Source organism: Callithrix jacchus, chromosome 8 (genome assembly GCF_049354715.1).
Source record: "Callithrix jacchus isolate 240 chromosome 8, calJac240_pri, whole genome shotgun sequence".
Classification (NCBI taxonomy): domain Eukaryota; kingdom Metazoa; phylum Chordata; class Mammalia; order Primates; family Cebidae; genus Callithrix; species Callithrix jacchus.
In genome coordinates, this window is record NC_133509.1 from 12,623,695 (window position 1) to 12,636,562 (window position 12,868).

Sequence of the window (12,868 nt, forward strand, 5' to 3'; positions counted from 1 at the left end):
CCAAAACCTTGGCATAAAAAATTCCACTTTTTTTTGAGACAGAGTCTCGCTCTGTTGCCTAGGCTGGAGTGCAATGGTGCGTTCTCGGCTCACTACAAACTCCACTTCCCAGGTAAAGTGATTCTTCTACCTCAGTTTCCTGAGTAGCTAGGATTACAGGTGCAGGCCACCATGCCTGGCTAATTTTTGTATGTTTAGTACAGATGGGCTTTCAGTACGTTGGCCAGGCTGATCTCTAACTTCTGACCTCAGGTAATCCATCCACCTCAGCCTCCCAAAGTGCTGGGATTACAGGGGTGAGCCATAGTGCCTGGCCAAAAATTCCACATTTAAACAAGTTTGTTTTATAGTAACTGATTATAAAAACCAATAACCAATAACCACCACCTCTACTACAACATTTTTTTGTGTTTTTTTTTGGGATGGAGTTTCACTCTTGTTGCCCAGGCTGGAGTGCAATGGCGTGATCTCAGCTCACCACAACCTCCGCCTCCTGGGTTCAAGTGATTCTCCTGCCTGAGCCTTCCAAGTAGCTGGGATTACAGGCATGCGCCACCATGCCCAGCTAATTTTTATATTTTTAGTAGAGACGGATTCAGGCTTAGCCCCTTGCCCTCAGGTTACATACATCTCAAATTCAGATTATTCCTTTATTCAAAAGAAGAAAATCATAAAAGTCAAATATCTGCATGATGCACAAGGTCTGGTTCTTAAAATTTGCATTTTTCCCCTAAAACCAAAGAAGAAATAGCAAATGAAACTGTGCTACCTGTTAGCTTTCAGTTCAGAAGATACTGATGACAAAACTTCATTTATTCACTATATTGTTAGGAAATAAGACATTCTATATGCACAGATTTACCAAAATAGATAATGTCTAAAAGGGAAGATGCTATAATAAAAAGCTTTTTTATTTCTGAAAAGAAAATGATCAAAAGGCATTTACTTTAGCAAGTATCCACTACATTCTATAAAACAGGGTGGTTTTCACAATAAGAAAAAATGTTTTAGTTGTTTTCTAAAGGTGAGTTTATTGAGATACAATTTACATGCAGTAAATTCACCCTTTTTAGTATACAGTTCTATGAGTTCTAACAGCTGTATTCAGTCATGTAACCACCCCCAAAACAAGATAAAAAACAGTTTCATCACATCCCAGATTCCCTCCTGCTTGACTCCCAGACAACTACAATCTTATTTTTTTTTTAAGACAGGGCCTCACTATGTTGTCCAGGCTGCTCTTGAACTCCTGGGCTCAAGTGATCCTCCTGCCTTGGCCTCACAAAGTGGTAGGATTATAGGTGTGAGCCACCATGCCTGGCTACAATCTTTTTTTAAAAAAAATTATTAAAAAATAAATACTAGTGATGGTACTAACCTGAGGAATCCTGTGTTTGACTCCATAAGGAAAAGTCACACACCAGGGTCCAGCAAACCATGGCCCACAGGCTAAATTTGACTCTGTCTTTGTAAAGTTTTATTTAAACACAGCCCTACCCATTCATTTACTAAACAGCTATGGCTGTTTTCGTGCTGTAACAGCAGAGTTGAGTAGTTGCCACAGACACCTACAAAGCCTAAAATATAAAAAAAACTTGCAGACTCCTGTTGTAGACTATTATGATTTTTCTTTTAACAATGTTTCGGTATTTTTCCTTCAAAATATGCTACTACTTCTCAGAAGTATCTGTATAGAGCAAATTTCCAGTTGTCTTTTTCTGCTACTATTCTGCTCTGATTTGATGCTAACGTGGCCTACTGTGGAGTCTAAGTAAAGAGCAAAAGATTTTATGGTTTGTTATTTTTGTTGTTGTTGTTGTTTTGCTAGAGTCTCTCTCTGTCGCCAGGCTGGAGTACAGTGGCACGATCACAGCTCACTTGTAACCTCTGCCTCCCAGGTTCAAGTGATTCTCCTGCCTCAGCCTCCAGAGTATCAGGGACTACAGGTGCGCACCATCATGCCCAGCTAATTTTTGTATTTTTAGTAGAGACAGGGTTTCACCATGTTGGCCAGGATGGTCTCGATCTCTTGACTTTGTAATCCTCCTGCCTCAGCCTCCCAAAGTGCTGAGATTACAAGCGTGAGTCACCACGCCCAGCCAAATTTTATGTTTTATACTCCTTACTTTTTAGACAACTCAGATGAGATGGTTAAACGTTTGCTGAATAAGGCTGGGCATAGTGGCTCACCCCTGTAATCCCGGCACTTTGGGAGAAGAGGTGCGGATCACCTGAGCCCAGGAGTTTGAGACCAGCCAGGGCAACATGGCAAAACCCTGTCTCTACAAAAAATGTAAAAAATTAGCCAGGTGTGACTGCATTTGCCTGTACTCTCTACTACTCAGGATGCTGAAGTGGGAGAATCACCCGAGCCTGGGTAGTTGAAGCTGTAGTGAGCCATAACAGCTCTACTGCACTCTAGCCTGGGCAACAAAGTAAGAAACTGTCTCAACAAAAAAAACAAAAACAACAAACAAAACAAAAACAAAAAAAGTCTGTTGAATAATTGCACAGAGATAATGAAGACAGGCCATATTATACTGATGTTTACAATTTTAACACTCAAAATTACAATGACCCCTTCCAGGGAATATAGTTCTAAAATTCCACTCTGAGCCTTTTGTGTTTTATATAACAGTACTAGTTTGCAATAAGTCAATTTACTAGGAGGATGCTTTCCTTAAGGCATAATTTTGCTGCTTTCTAAACAACTTAGTGTTGATTTAGTACCTTCTCTTAAGAAGATACCAATAGTGTAAAATGTAGTTTGTAGAAATTACTATGCATGCTGTGTCAGAGCCGGAAGAAAACTGAAGCACCTCAGTGGTTAATGTTGTTAACTTAGGGCAATGAAAAAGAATTGATCTTTACCTGGCAAGGAATTGCACCACCCCATTCTTGCTGAACGATATTGCAAACGCCAACTAATGCAGACTCCAAGCAGGTTTTGTCATAATCATCCATATTACTTAGTGCTTCCTTATTGAATAAAAGATAAAATTGCCAGTTATTCTTTAGTTTTAATTAGTTATTAGAAAACAACATAAACTGTTCAAAATATAAATGTTACACAGGGGACACTGATGCATCTGAGAGCACCAAAGCACAGCTTCTTAAAGAAAAATGCTAGAACAGACTTTATCAACTATAATAGTTGAAAGAATTCCATTTATTCTATCCTCTTATCAGGTAAAAGTGAATAGTCCACCAAGTTTACATCTTTATAAGTGGACCTTGAAGTAAAAAATTAAAAGGAACTTTTAAACACATCATAAAAATAGTAACAAAATCTACTGAATATTAACTATGTTCTAAATACCATCCTAGGCATTTTTATGCATTTAGCTATCGCAATAAAACTATAAGGTACAGATTGTTAACCCTATCTTTAAATGAATTAAGGTATAGAAAGATTAAATAATTTTCCCAGGTCCCATGACTAAAGGTGGCAGAACGTGGATTTTTAAGTATGTAGTCTGACTTCAGGGCTCCTGGTCTAAAACATTACGTCTTACTCCTTATATAGCAATTCTCTACATTTCAGAATGGCAGAACATCGGAAATCCTATTCATCTGTAAGAAAGTCAGCATATATACCAAAAGTTTAATATCCTTTTACAGGCTAAAGAAAAAAATTTTTTAATTTTAAGTTAGTGTAATTTTCTTAAATAAGCTTTTGAGTTGCTTAAAAAAATCTGAGATAATAAAAGGAATTATTTAACAAAATCATTATTACTTATATTAAAAAATTCAAACTGTATTTATCCTGGATTTCTAAACCGCCTAACAACGGTTAAACTGTTCAGTTTAATTCCACAAATCCTTCTTTTTGTTTTTTTCCTTCTTTTTATTAAAAATAGAGACGGAGGTCTCATGTTGCTCAGGGTGATCTCAAACTCCTGGGCTCAAGTGATCCCCTTGCCTTGGCCTCCCAAAGTGCTGGAATTACAAGTGTGAGCCACCACACCTGGCCCACAAACACTTCTTGACTTCTTACTATGGGTAAGACACTGTGTTGGGCACTGCTGTAGATATGATTTAGAGATGTTGTCAGAAAGTAAATTCTGATATAACACAGAAAACACCTTTGAAAGGTAATATCAACGGAGATTTAAAAATTATAATTTATTGGTATCAAAGCTACTTGTTGGAAAGGAAATATCATTTTGAATTACTTTAGAACAAGATAGGGCTATTTTTTCATTTCCTCGGGTTTTATGGAAGAGTAGGAAAAAATTAAATGTTCAGCCCTAAAAACCCTAAATTTTAGGGAATGGAGCACTACATCCTGAGTGCTCACTTTTCCAAAGAGAATTACAGAAAACCAAGAGAAGAAAATAAGGGAACAACTCACAGTTCTAACTCATAGCTGTACCAAAGAAACAGTAGGCATAAGACCTACTGTTTGTGAACCCTTGTTGTTTAGCTACACATATTAAGTATTCATAGACTTATTATTAAGTAATGCCAAGGTTCTAAATGTTCAGTGCATTATGATACTGTTTTCCTCCCAATAAATTTAGGCCCTGTACTTATAATAATTTACTACTTTTTGTACCTGTAGGGTATTATAATCTCTCGTGAAAGGGACCATCAACTCCCAAAGCGATGAAAAAACCACAAGTGCTGTAAATTCAAGCTTGTAATTTGTGGCCATGTGTTCAAACAGCATCGTCAAACCATGGGCTGCTAGGTGCTTACGCTGGTATTCCTCAGACCCCTCAACAGACACAGGTCGGGTCATGGAAAGGGATACATCCATTACCACCACTGTCGGCATGATGAAAATGATCCCAGTGTTCCCAATCGGAATGCAAACAGACAGCTATCAACAGAGAAATGCTGTAGAAAATAAATAAGGTCTTACCTGTCATGGAGAGAAAAGATATTTTTCAGCATAACTTTAACTAATTTCCCAGAAATTAGCAAACGCAAACACCATTTAGGTTGAGTTGAGGAAAAATATGTAGAGAACTCAGTGAGAGGGAAGTGGGCAGCTTAGTTCATTGTAAGGACCACTCTTAGAATCACCCATTAAGTGACCATAAATCAAGGATCATCTAAATAAATCTATTGGGAAAAAAAACCCTGATATATTCAGGTAGCCCTTGACTTTTACACATTTGACTTTTACACAACTTAATAAACTCCTGCGTCACCTCTCTAACACTTAACTTTCTGAAGAACATTTCTAGTTGTCATATGGTGGTGCTATTTGACTATCAACCATTGTTTTTTGGCACAGTCACAATCTTTTTGCAGTATTAGTGCATGTGTTTAATTATTTTGTTGCTTGGTGCTCTGGTTTTAATACAATGAATGCGAAATATAAAAATGAAAGGGCCAGCCGGCCGTGGTGGCTCAAGCCTGTAATCCCAGTACTTTGGGAGGCTGAGGCGAGTGGATCCCCAGATCAAGAGATCGAGACCATCCTGGTCAACATGGTGAAACCCCGTCTCTACTAAAAATACAAAAAATTAGCTGGGCATGGTGGCGCATGCCTGTAATCCCAGCTACTCAGGAGGCTGAGGCAGGAGAATTGCCTGAACCCAGAAGGCGGAGGTTGTGGTGAGCCGAGATCACACCACTGCATTCCAGCCTAGGTAACAAGAGCGAAACTCTGTCTCAAAAAAAATAAATAAATAAAAGGGCCAGTGAAGTCATAAACCAAGTTAGACAAATTGGAAATCATTAACCATAACAAAAGGAACAAACTATTAGCCACAGTAGTACTCATTGTATATAAACCGGCCAATGGTGCTTCAACTTTGAAGGAAAAGAACAAAATTAAAAAATATGTAAGGCCAGGCACAGTGGTTCACACCTGTAATACCAATACTTTGGGAGGCCGAGGTGGGCAGATCACTTGAGATCAAGACCAGCCTGGCCAACATGGGGAAACCCCATCTCAACTAAAAATATAAAAACTAGCCAGGTGTGGTAGCAGGCACCTGTAGTCCTAGCTACTTGGGAGGCTGAGGTACAAATATCACTTGAACACAGGAGGCGGAAGTTTTAGTGAGCCGAGATCGTGCCACTGCACTCCAGCCTGTGTGACAGAGCAAGACTCTGTCTAAAAAAAAAAAAAAAAAAGAATATATATAAAGCTGCAATTATCTCATGAAATTGTATAGAAAAGTCAAAATGTAGAAATGAAGTTATTCAAAGTTATGGATTGAGAATTAGAATAAAGAAAACATTTTGGTGCTCAAAAATCAAGAAAAAAGTGTACAGATACACAGATCTGCTCATGAGGATATAGCTTGCTGCTACTCTATTATAAAGCAAACTGTGGTCTACTGACATGAGGAAATATCATATAGCTATAAATAAGTGACATATGTACTATAGACATCAGAAATACTTATAGAAAGCATTAGTAACTGAGAAAAGCAGGCCCCAGAACTGTATGTGCTTATAACTTCATAAAAATCATAATGCATATATACAATTAGAGAAGATTAGGTGGATATAAATGGGTTAGAAATTTAATGTTCACATATTCTTTTTTTGGGATTCACCTGAAAACATTTTAACAGTAGCCAGACTGCTTGTTTAAGGATAGTGCCCAACTGCACATGTGTCATATTCTAAAATTCCATTTGTAAGTAGGCTGTTTTGAACTCAGAGTACACTCATTCATGGAAATAATGTTTACAACTCAGATTGTAAGCATAGAGTAAAAGAAGAAACTGAAAGTTCCAGAAGGATGGTTCACTCAAGCAGTACAGGCCTGATTTTAAAATAAAAGTAAGGTCCTGCACAATATTGGTTCAACTATTCTACATTAGACCATGACATAAAAGCTCACTGAGGGCAGGAATCATGCCAGATTTTGCCCATGATGGCTCCTCAAAACTTACCACAGTAACTGGCACATAGTAGGTGCCCAACAATTTGATAATAATTAATGAACTACCCCTAAATCACCAGATATACCATATATTATTTAGCAAAATACATTTTAAATGTTAACTCTGGACACCAGAAACACATTTCCTCTTCTCCTCATTCAAGCAGCAATATGGGGGACTCGCTCACCTCTGCCCAGCTCCTGTGGTAGTCACATTCATGCAGGGAGGCCTTTTTACAATGAGGATCATGAGGAGCACTGCCCTCACCTCTTAGGAGAATGGGACGAAATAGTTTACATAGGTCACATAAGAAAAAGCACTTTCATCCGTGAAATCTGCTGCTGACAGAGATGACAGCTGGCAGTCTTGCCTTCTCTGGAGACACCTCTGGAGCTGGCTCTTTCTCCCAACTGATGCATTTTGTGTCTACTCCCAAATGCACCTCCGTAACAGTTACAAAGTCATAGGAAATCAGTTTAGTACTCAGGTTGGAGTAAAAGAGGGAACTCAAAGTTCCTGAAGGATGGTTCACTCAAGAAATCTAGGCTTGATTAGAAAAAAAAAAAGCTGGGCATGGTGGCTCATGCCTATACTCCCAGCACTTTGGGAGGCCAAGGCGGGCAGATCACCTGAGGTCAAGAGTTCGAGACCAGCCTGACGAATATGGTGAAACCCCGTCTCTACTAAAAATACAAAAATTAGCCAGACGTGGCGGCATGCGCCTATAGTTCCAGCTACTTGGGAGGCTGAGACAGGAGAACTGCTTGAACTGGGAGGCGGAGGTTGCAGTGAGCGGACATTGTGCCACTATACTCCAGCCTAGGTGACAGTGCGAGACTCTGTCTCAAAAAAATAAATAAATAAGTACAAATAAAAATCCCTGCCCACCACAGTCTAGTGACTTTGTGAGAACACTATGTATCCCTCACTTGGGTAGATTCTGACCCCCCCAAGTCTCCCACCCCCAACCCCTTCCCATGCGTACTGTTCGAACAACTAGGGCTCTCCTTTCTCAAGATCAGTCTGAGAAATAGGCCCTCGTCTATTTGGCCTGAACGCCAAGTGTCCATCAGCTAGACATTTATCATTTTTCGCTGAAGGTGATAATTAGCTCATTCATAAAGAACCGATTCTCAGCAGTTCTCGCTCTCAAAACAGGATTCCACCCGATTTTTAGGGTCCCACCTCCTCTTTGGCTTTCCTGTCAGCCCCGCTGAGTCCCTCGCCAGTTCTCAGATACAACTTCATCGCTCAAAGTCCAGACTGGAAATCGCAACTGGGAGATGTATTTTTACCTTAAAAATCAGTCAAGAAAATATGAGATCTGGAAGTCTTTCATGGAAAGAGGGGACGGAGGGGGACTTGGCAGAAGGCGAAATGGTGCAGTTTAACGTGGAGCTAGGGACCCCGAGCCCCAGAGCGAGGGGAGGCCGGAAGCAGCGCCCGGGAACTGGTGCCTCAGAGTCGGCTCGAAGCGGCCTCCAAGGTGGCGGGAAGGCCAGGCGCTAGCCCTGGATTGTTCTTCCCCCCAGCCCCTTCACCTGTAACCCCAACAGGCAACGAACGACAGCCCCGGGCCCCCGGCCTCCCCACTCACCCCGTGCCCATCGCCGGACACAGTCCATCAGCATAAACTTTCCGCCCGGGCGCCACAGCCGGAACTATAGGACCGCGCGACAGAAGGGAACCCGGCGCCGGCGCTGGCGCTCTGCGCTGGGCGGGGCGGTCCTTGGCGAGCTTCAGGGTCGCACAGGCAGGGTTCTGGCTCGAACCGGAGGGACGCTAGGGGGCGCGGCCTCTCTTCGCGGTGGCCAATCCGCGGCCACCCCTCTCCTCCCACAAATCCCCAACTTCGCCGAGTCCTGTCTGGTTCTGGGTTCCCCGCCCTGTCTCTCCGCATTCTCGGGCTCTTCCCAACCCTTCCTGCCCTTCTGACCCATGGGCCTCACCTGGCCGGGTGGCTCTAAGACTTCTTCATACTTTTGTCCCCTCGCTCCCCTGGCCCCGTCGGTGCAGCAGCCCAACCCTTCCTGCTATTTGCCTGTCACTCTTCAGCCCCCCGCCTCCTACCCTCTGAACGGGTTGACAGAATCCTCTTCCTACTCTTTTTAAACTACAATTCCTGGCCGGCGCGGTGACTCATGCCTGTAATTCCAGCACTTTGGGAGGCCAAGGCGGGAGGATTACTTCAGGTCAGGAGTTTGAGACCAACCTGGGCAACATGGTGAAACCCCACTCTCTACTAAAATGCAAAACTTAGTCAGGCATGATGGCGGGCGCCTATAATCCCAGCTACTGTGGAGGCTGAGGCACGAGAATCTTGGGGAAAAAAGACCGCGAAACTGTAATTCCTGGCTGAGGTGCGCTTTGTACGTTTTTCTTAGCTGACCTGAGCCCAATTTACGTCAAGACTTGGCCTCTTGGTCTCCTCATCCCAAATGGTCACTTTTTTCCCCCATCCCCTCTTTGAGGGAAGTAGATGGCCTTGGTTCTCTTCACCCTGGACAAGGCGTGTGAGCTCAGATTTCCCTGTAAGGCAACATGGGTTCTTGCCTGCCACTCTGGCCACCTGCCGTGTCCATTGTAGCCTGTGCCTCAGTGAGGTCCTTAGGAGGGCAAGAGGTGACTATTTTTCTAACCATGTAGGGAGCCAGGGAATGCCAGCTAGAGATGGGCTTGGATGGATGCCAGCAGACCCCTGTGTAGTTGTGGTTCAAAGAACAATGTGAAACCACACAGGTTACAAAGTGAGTACAGAAAGACCTCTAGACGGCTGCAGGCATTTTTGCCTTTTTCTTTTAGCTGGTGTGATGGGGCGAGATTAGGGGATGGGACGAGGAGGGTGGATACTTTGAACTGAACAGACAAATCTGACTTCTCACAGCTTGTTCTGTGGGAGAGTGTGGGTCCAATTGCTTGTTGTTTTTTCCTGTCCCTGGGAATATCCCTGCCAGCATTAGGGCCCTGCACACTGCCCTATTTGCTTCAAAACTTCTTTCCCCAACCTGGTTGACCACACCATGACAAGACCTAGTTATGCTTGAGCAGGCATTGGGCTCCAGGTAAGTAAGGTTGCGGCCTGATAACTTGGTCATAATTTATAATCTTACCCTATTTGGAGGGATGTGGCCAAGAATGTGTGTGGATAAGCAAGTGTCTAGTTACCCCTAATGTGACAATGACTTAGCCATAGGGTTACTGTCCTCCTGGCAATTCTGGCTCAGTTGCAGTTTGATTCATTACTTTACCCAACCCTGAAGTTTATTAGTTCGCTGATGGATGATCAAATCTGGTGACCTAGTTCTTCTGAATAACAGGCTTTCAGGAGACTTGGAAGGCAAAAAATCAATATATTAAATTGATGATAAAAGGCAGCACTACTAGGAGGACTGTGTTACTTAGGGCAACTAGTGTTGTTTTTTTTTTTAACTTCCTTAAAAAAATTTGTAGTGGAATCCCATTATAAATCAGAAGGTTGTTTAGTGAATACAACATCAGAGAACATCATCACAAGGTCAGAAGGTCTTAAAGGGGATGTCTTTCAAGCCATAGCTGGCTGATGAATTTCTTTTCCCAACTCAAGTGGAAATCAATAAACAGTTGGCTTTGCATAATTCTTCTCATCCCATTTATTTTTTCCTGCCTTGAAACAGTGGACTGCTGTCACAAAGGCTTTGAAAGGCAGTGTTGGGTCCCCAGTCTGACGGAGTGAAGGTTAATGACAGAAAAACCACGCCTCTCACAGGAGCTAGGTACTGAGGCTCAAAGGGAAGTCTAGATATCTAAATCTCCCAGAGCATGTGTTGAAAATGCAGATTCCTAGGACTTGCCAAGTGAAATGGAAATAGAATTTCATGACTTGGTGCTTGAGAATCTTTGTTGATAAGTTGGTGACTTTTTTGGGGGGAGGGGTGACAAGGTCTCTGTCCCCCAGGCTGTAATGCAGTGGCATGGTCATGGCTTATTGCAGCCTCACCTTCCTGAGTTTAAGCAATCCCCCCCCCAACATCAGCCTCCTGATTAGCTGGGACTACAGGCATGTGCCACCATGCCTGGCTAATTTTTAAATTTTTGGTAGAGATGGGGTTCTGTGTTCCCAGACTGGTCTCAAACTCCTGAGTTCAAGGGATCCTCCCTCTTTGGTCTCCCAAAGTGCCAAATCAACTGGCCCCAAGATGATTTTTCATCTACAAAGATAAGAGGTAAGGAATGAGTAAGTGAAGAAAAGGCCGAGAGAGGTGGGAAAGGCAGTGGGCCTGCTTCTCTTTTCCATTCTTCCCTCCCTTCTCACACTCCCAGGATGTCCTTTGCCCTGCATTTCCCTTCCTACCTCTCTAGTCTGGAGACTGTTCACTCTCAAATCATACTTCCAAGTTCCAGCCCCTTCCTCTCATCATTCCCCCTCCCTATTTCACTATTTTCACCAAAGCAGAAGTCAAAAAAATATCATAAATATGACCCTTCCCTTTTATGAAAAAAAAATTTACTATGGAAATTTTCAAATATAGACAAAGATATGGGGATTAGGATAATAAATCCCCATGTGCCCTTCACCCAGTTTCTGCTCTCAATGCAATCCTTATCTCCTTTCATGTATATGCCTACCGACTTCTCCCCAACACATTCTTTTGATGGAGATCCCAGATAGCATAACATTTTATCCATGAATATCTCTGTATCTTGAAGAGAACTTAAAAATATATAATTACAATACCATTATCAAATTTAACATAATTAACAATCCCTAATATCATCAAATATCTAATCAGCTTTCAAATATTCAGTTGTGTCATAAATATCATAAGTTTTACTTTTTTACACTTTGGTTGTTTGAATCAGGATCCAAGTAAGATCCAGATGTTGAAATCTGTTGATGTGGCTCAGAAAGTCTCTTTCAATCCCTAGGTTTCTCCCTCATGTCTCTTTTCCCTTGCAATGCATTTGGAAAACTCTGTTCCCTCTCCTTTTAAAATTGCTCTCAATCCTCTTTCAGTATTTTTCCAGAGCATTTGAGAAAACAGCAAAGCTTCTCTCTATTTTAAATAATGAAAGACTCACTGAACAAAGGAAAGCTTTTACACATTTCCAATTCCAATTAACTTTGCCTCTGCTCTGAAAATAGGGTGAACTTTATCCACCCCTGGATCCCCTAGGGTCTGGCATGGGGATGTGTATTTGTGGAAAAAAGACAGGAGGGTAGTAAGAGAGGTTATTGGAAATAAAGTCAAAGGGGAAAGCAGAGAAAACTTGGTAGATACTACTTTTCTCTAAGACAGTAGGAAGGAACTTCTTTATTCCACACTCTTCCCTCTGAAAAGTGCTAGTTTAAGGCCTAGTATGGTGGCTCCCAACACTTTAGGAGGCTGAGGCAAGAGAATCGCCTGAGCCCAGATGTTTGAGACCAGCCTGGGCAACACAGCAAGACCTTGACTCTACAAAAATTAAAATTAGCCAGGTGTGGTGGTGTGCACCTGTAATCGTAGCTACCCAAGAGGCTGAGGCAGGAGGATTATTTGAGCCCAAGAGTTCAAGGCTGCAGTGAGTTATGATTGTGTCACTGCACTCCAACCTGGGCAACAGAGCAAGATCTTATCTCTAAAAACAAACAAACAAATGAAATGGTATAAAGTCTAAATTTTTACAGGCCCCTCATGATCTGGGCACTGACTTATCTTGCCAGGCTAACCACTTATCTTCTTAAGATCATGGTGGCATCTTTAAATGAAAAAGAAGAGAAAGCCAAATAAAACTAGTTTTTTTTGTTGTTGTTTTTTGTTTTTTTTTGAGACGGTTCTTATTACCCAGGCTGGAGTGCAATGGCGCGATCTCGGCTCACCGCAACCTCCACCTCCTGGGTTCAGGCAATTCTCCTGCCTAGCCTCCCAAGCAGCTGGGATTACAGGCACACGCCACCATGCCCAGCTAATTTTTTGTATTTGTAGTAGAGACGGAGTTTCACCATGTTGACCAGGATGGTCTCGATCTCTTGACCTCATGAGCCACCCACCTCGTCC

General features: G+C 42.2%; 2 protein-coding genes across 17 annotated transcripts in view; one reads left to right on the top strand and one right to left on the bottom strand.

Moving 5' to 3' along the window:
* The window catches only part of INTS14 (integrator complex subunit 14), a 39,886-nt gene extending 31,320 nt beyond the window's left edge, over positions 1-8,566 (bottom strand). For 2 of the 14 annotated variants that reach the window (XM_078333431.1, XM_009005081.6), the window contains exons 1-3: positions 8,452-8,566; positions 4,559-4,825; positions 2,872-2,979 (exon numbers count right to left, since the gene is read on the bottom strand). In XM_078333431.1, the coding sequence (XP_078189557.1) occupies positions 2,872-2,979; positions 4,559-4,780 (330 nt within the window). In that variant the 5' untranslated portion in view covers positions 4,781-4,825; positions 8,452-8,566. Of the gene's footprint in view, positions 1-2,871; positions 2,980-4,558; positions 4,868-7,041; positions 7,124-8,039 lie in introns of those variants that run through there. The other 12 variants (XM_078333430.1, XM_009005077.6, XM_054239352.2 and 9 more) reach the window with 10 other exon arrangements.
* A 152-nt stretch (positions 8,567-8,718) lies between these two features.
* The window catches only part of SLC24A1 (solute carrier family 24 member 1), a 41,202-nt gene continuing 37,052 nt past the window's right edge, over positions 8,719-12,868 (top strand). For all 3 annotated transcript variants that reach the window (XM_054239344.2, XM_078333427.1, XM_054239345.2), the window contains exon 1: positions 8,719-9,916. The gene's annotated coding sequence lies outside the window, so the exon portion shown is untranslated. The remainder of the gene's footprint in view (positions 9,917-12,868) is intronic.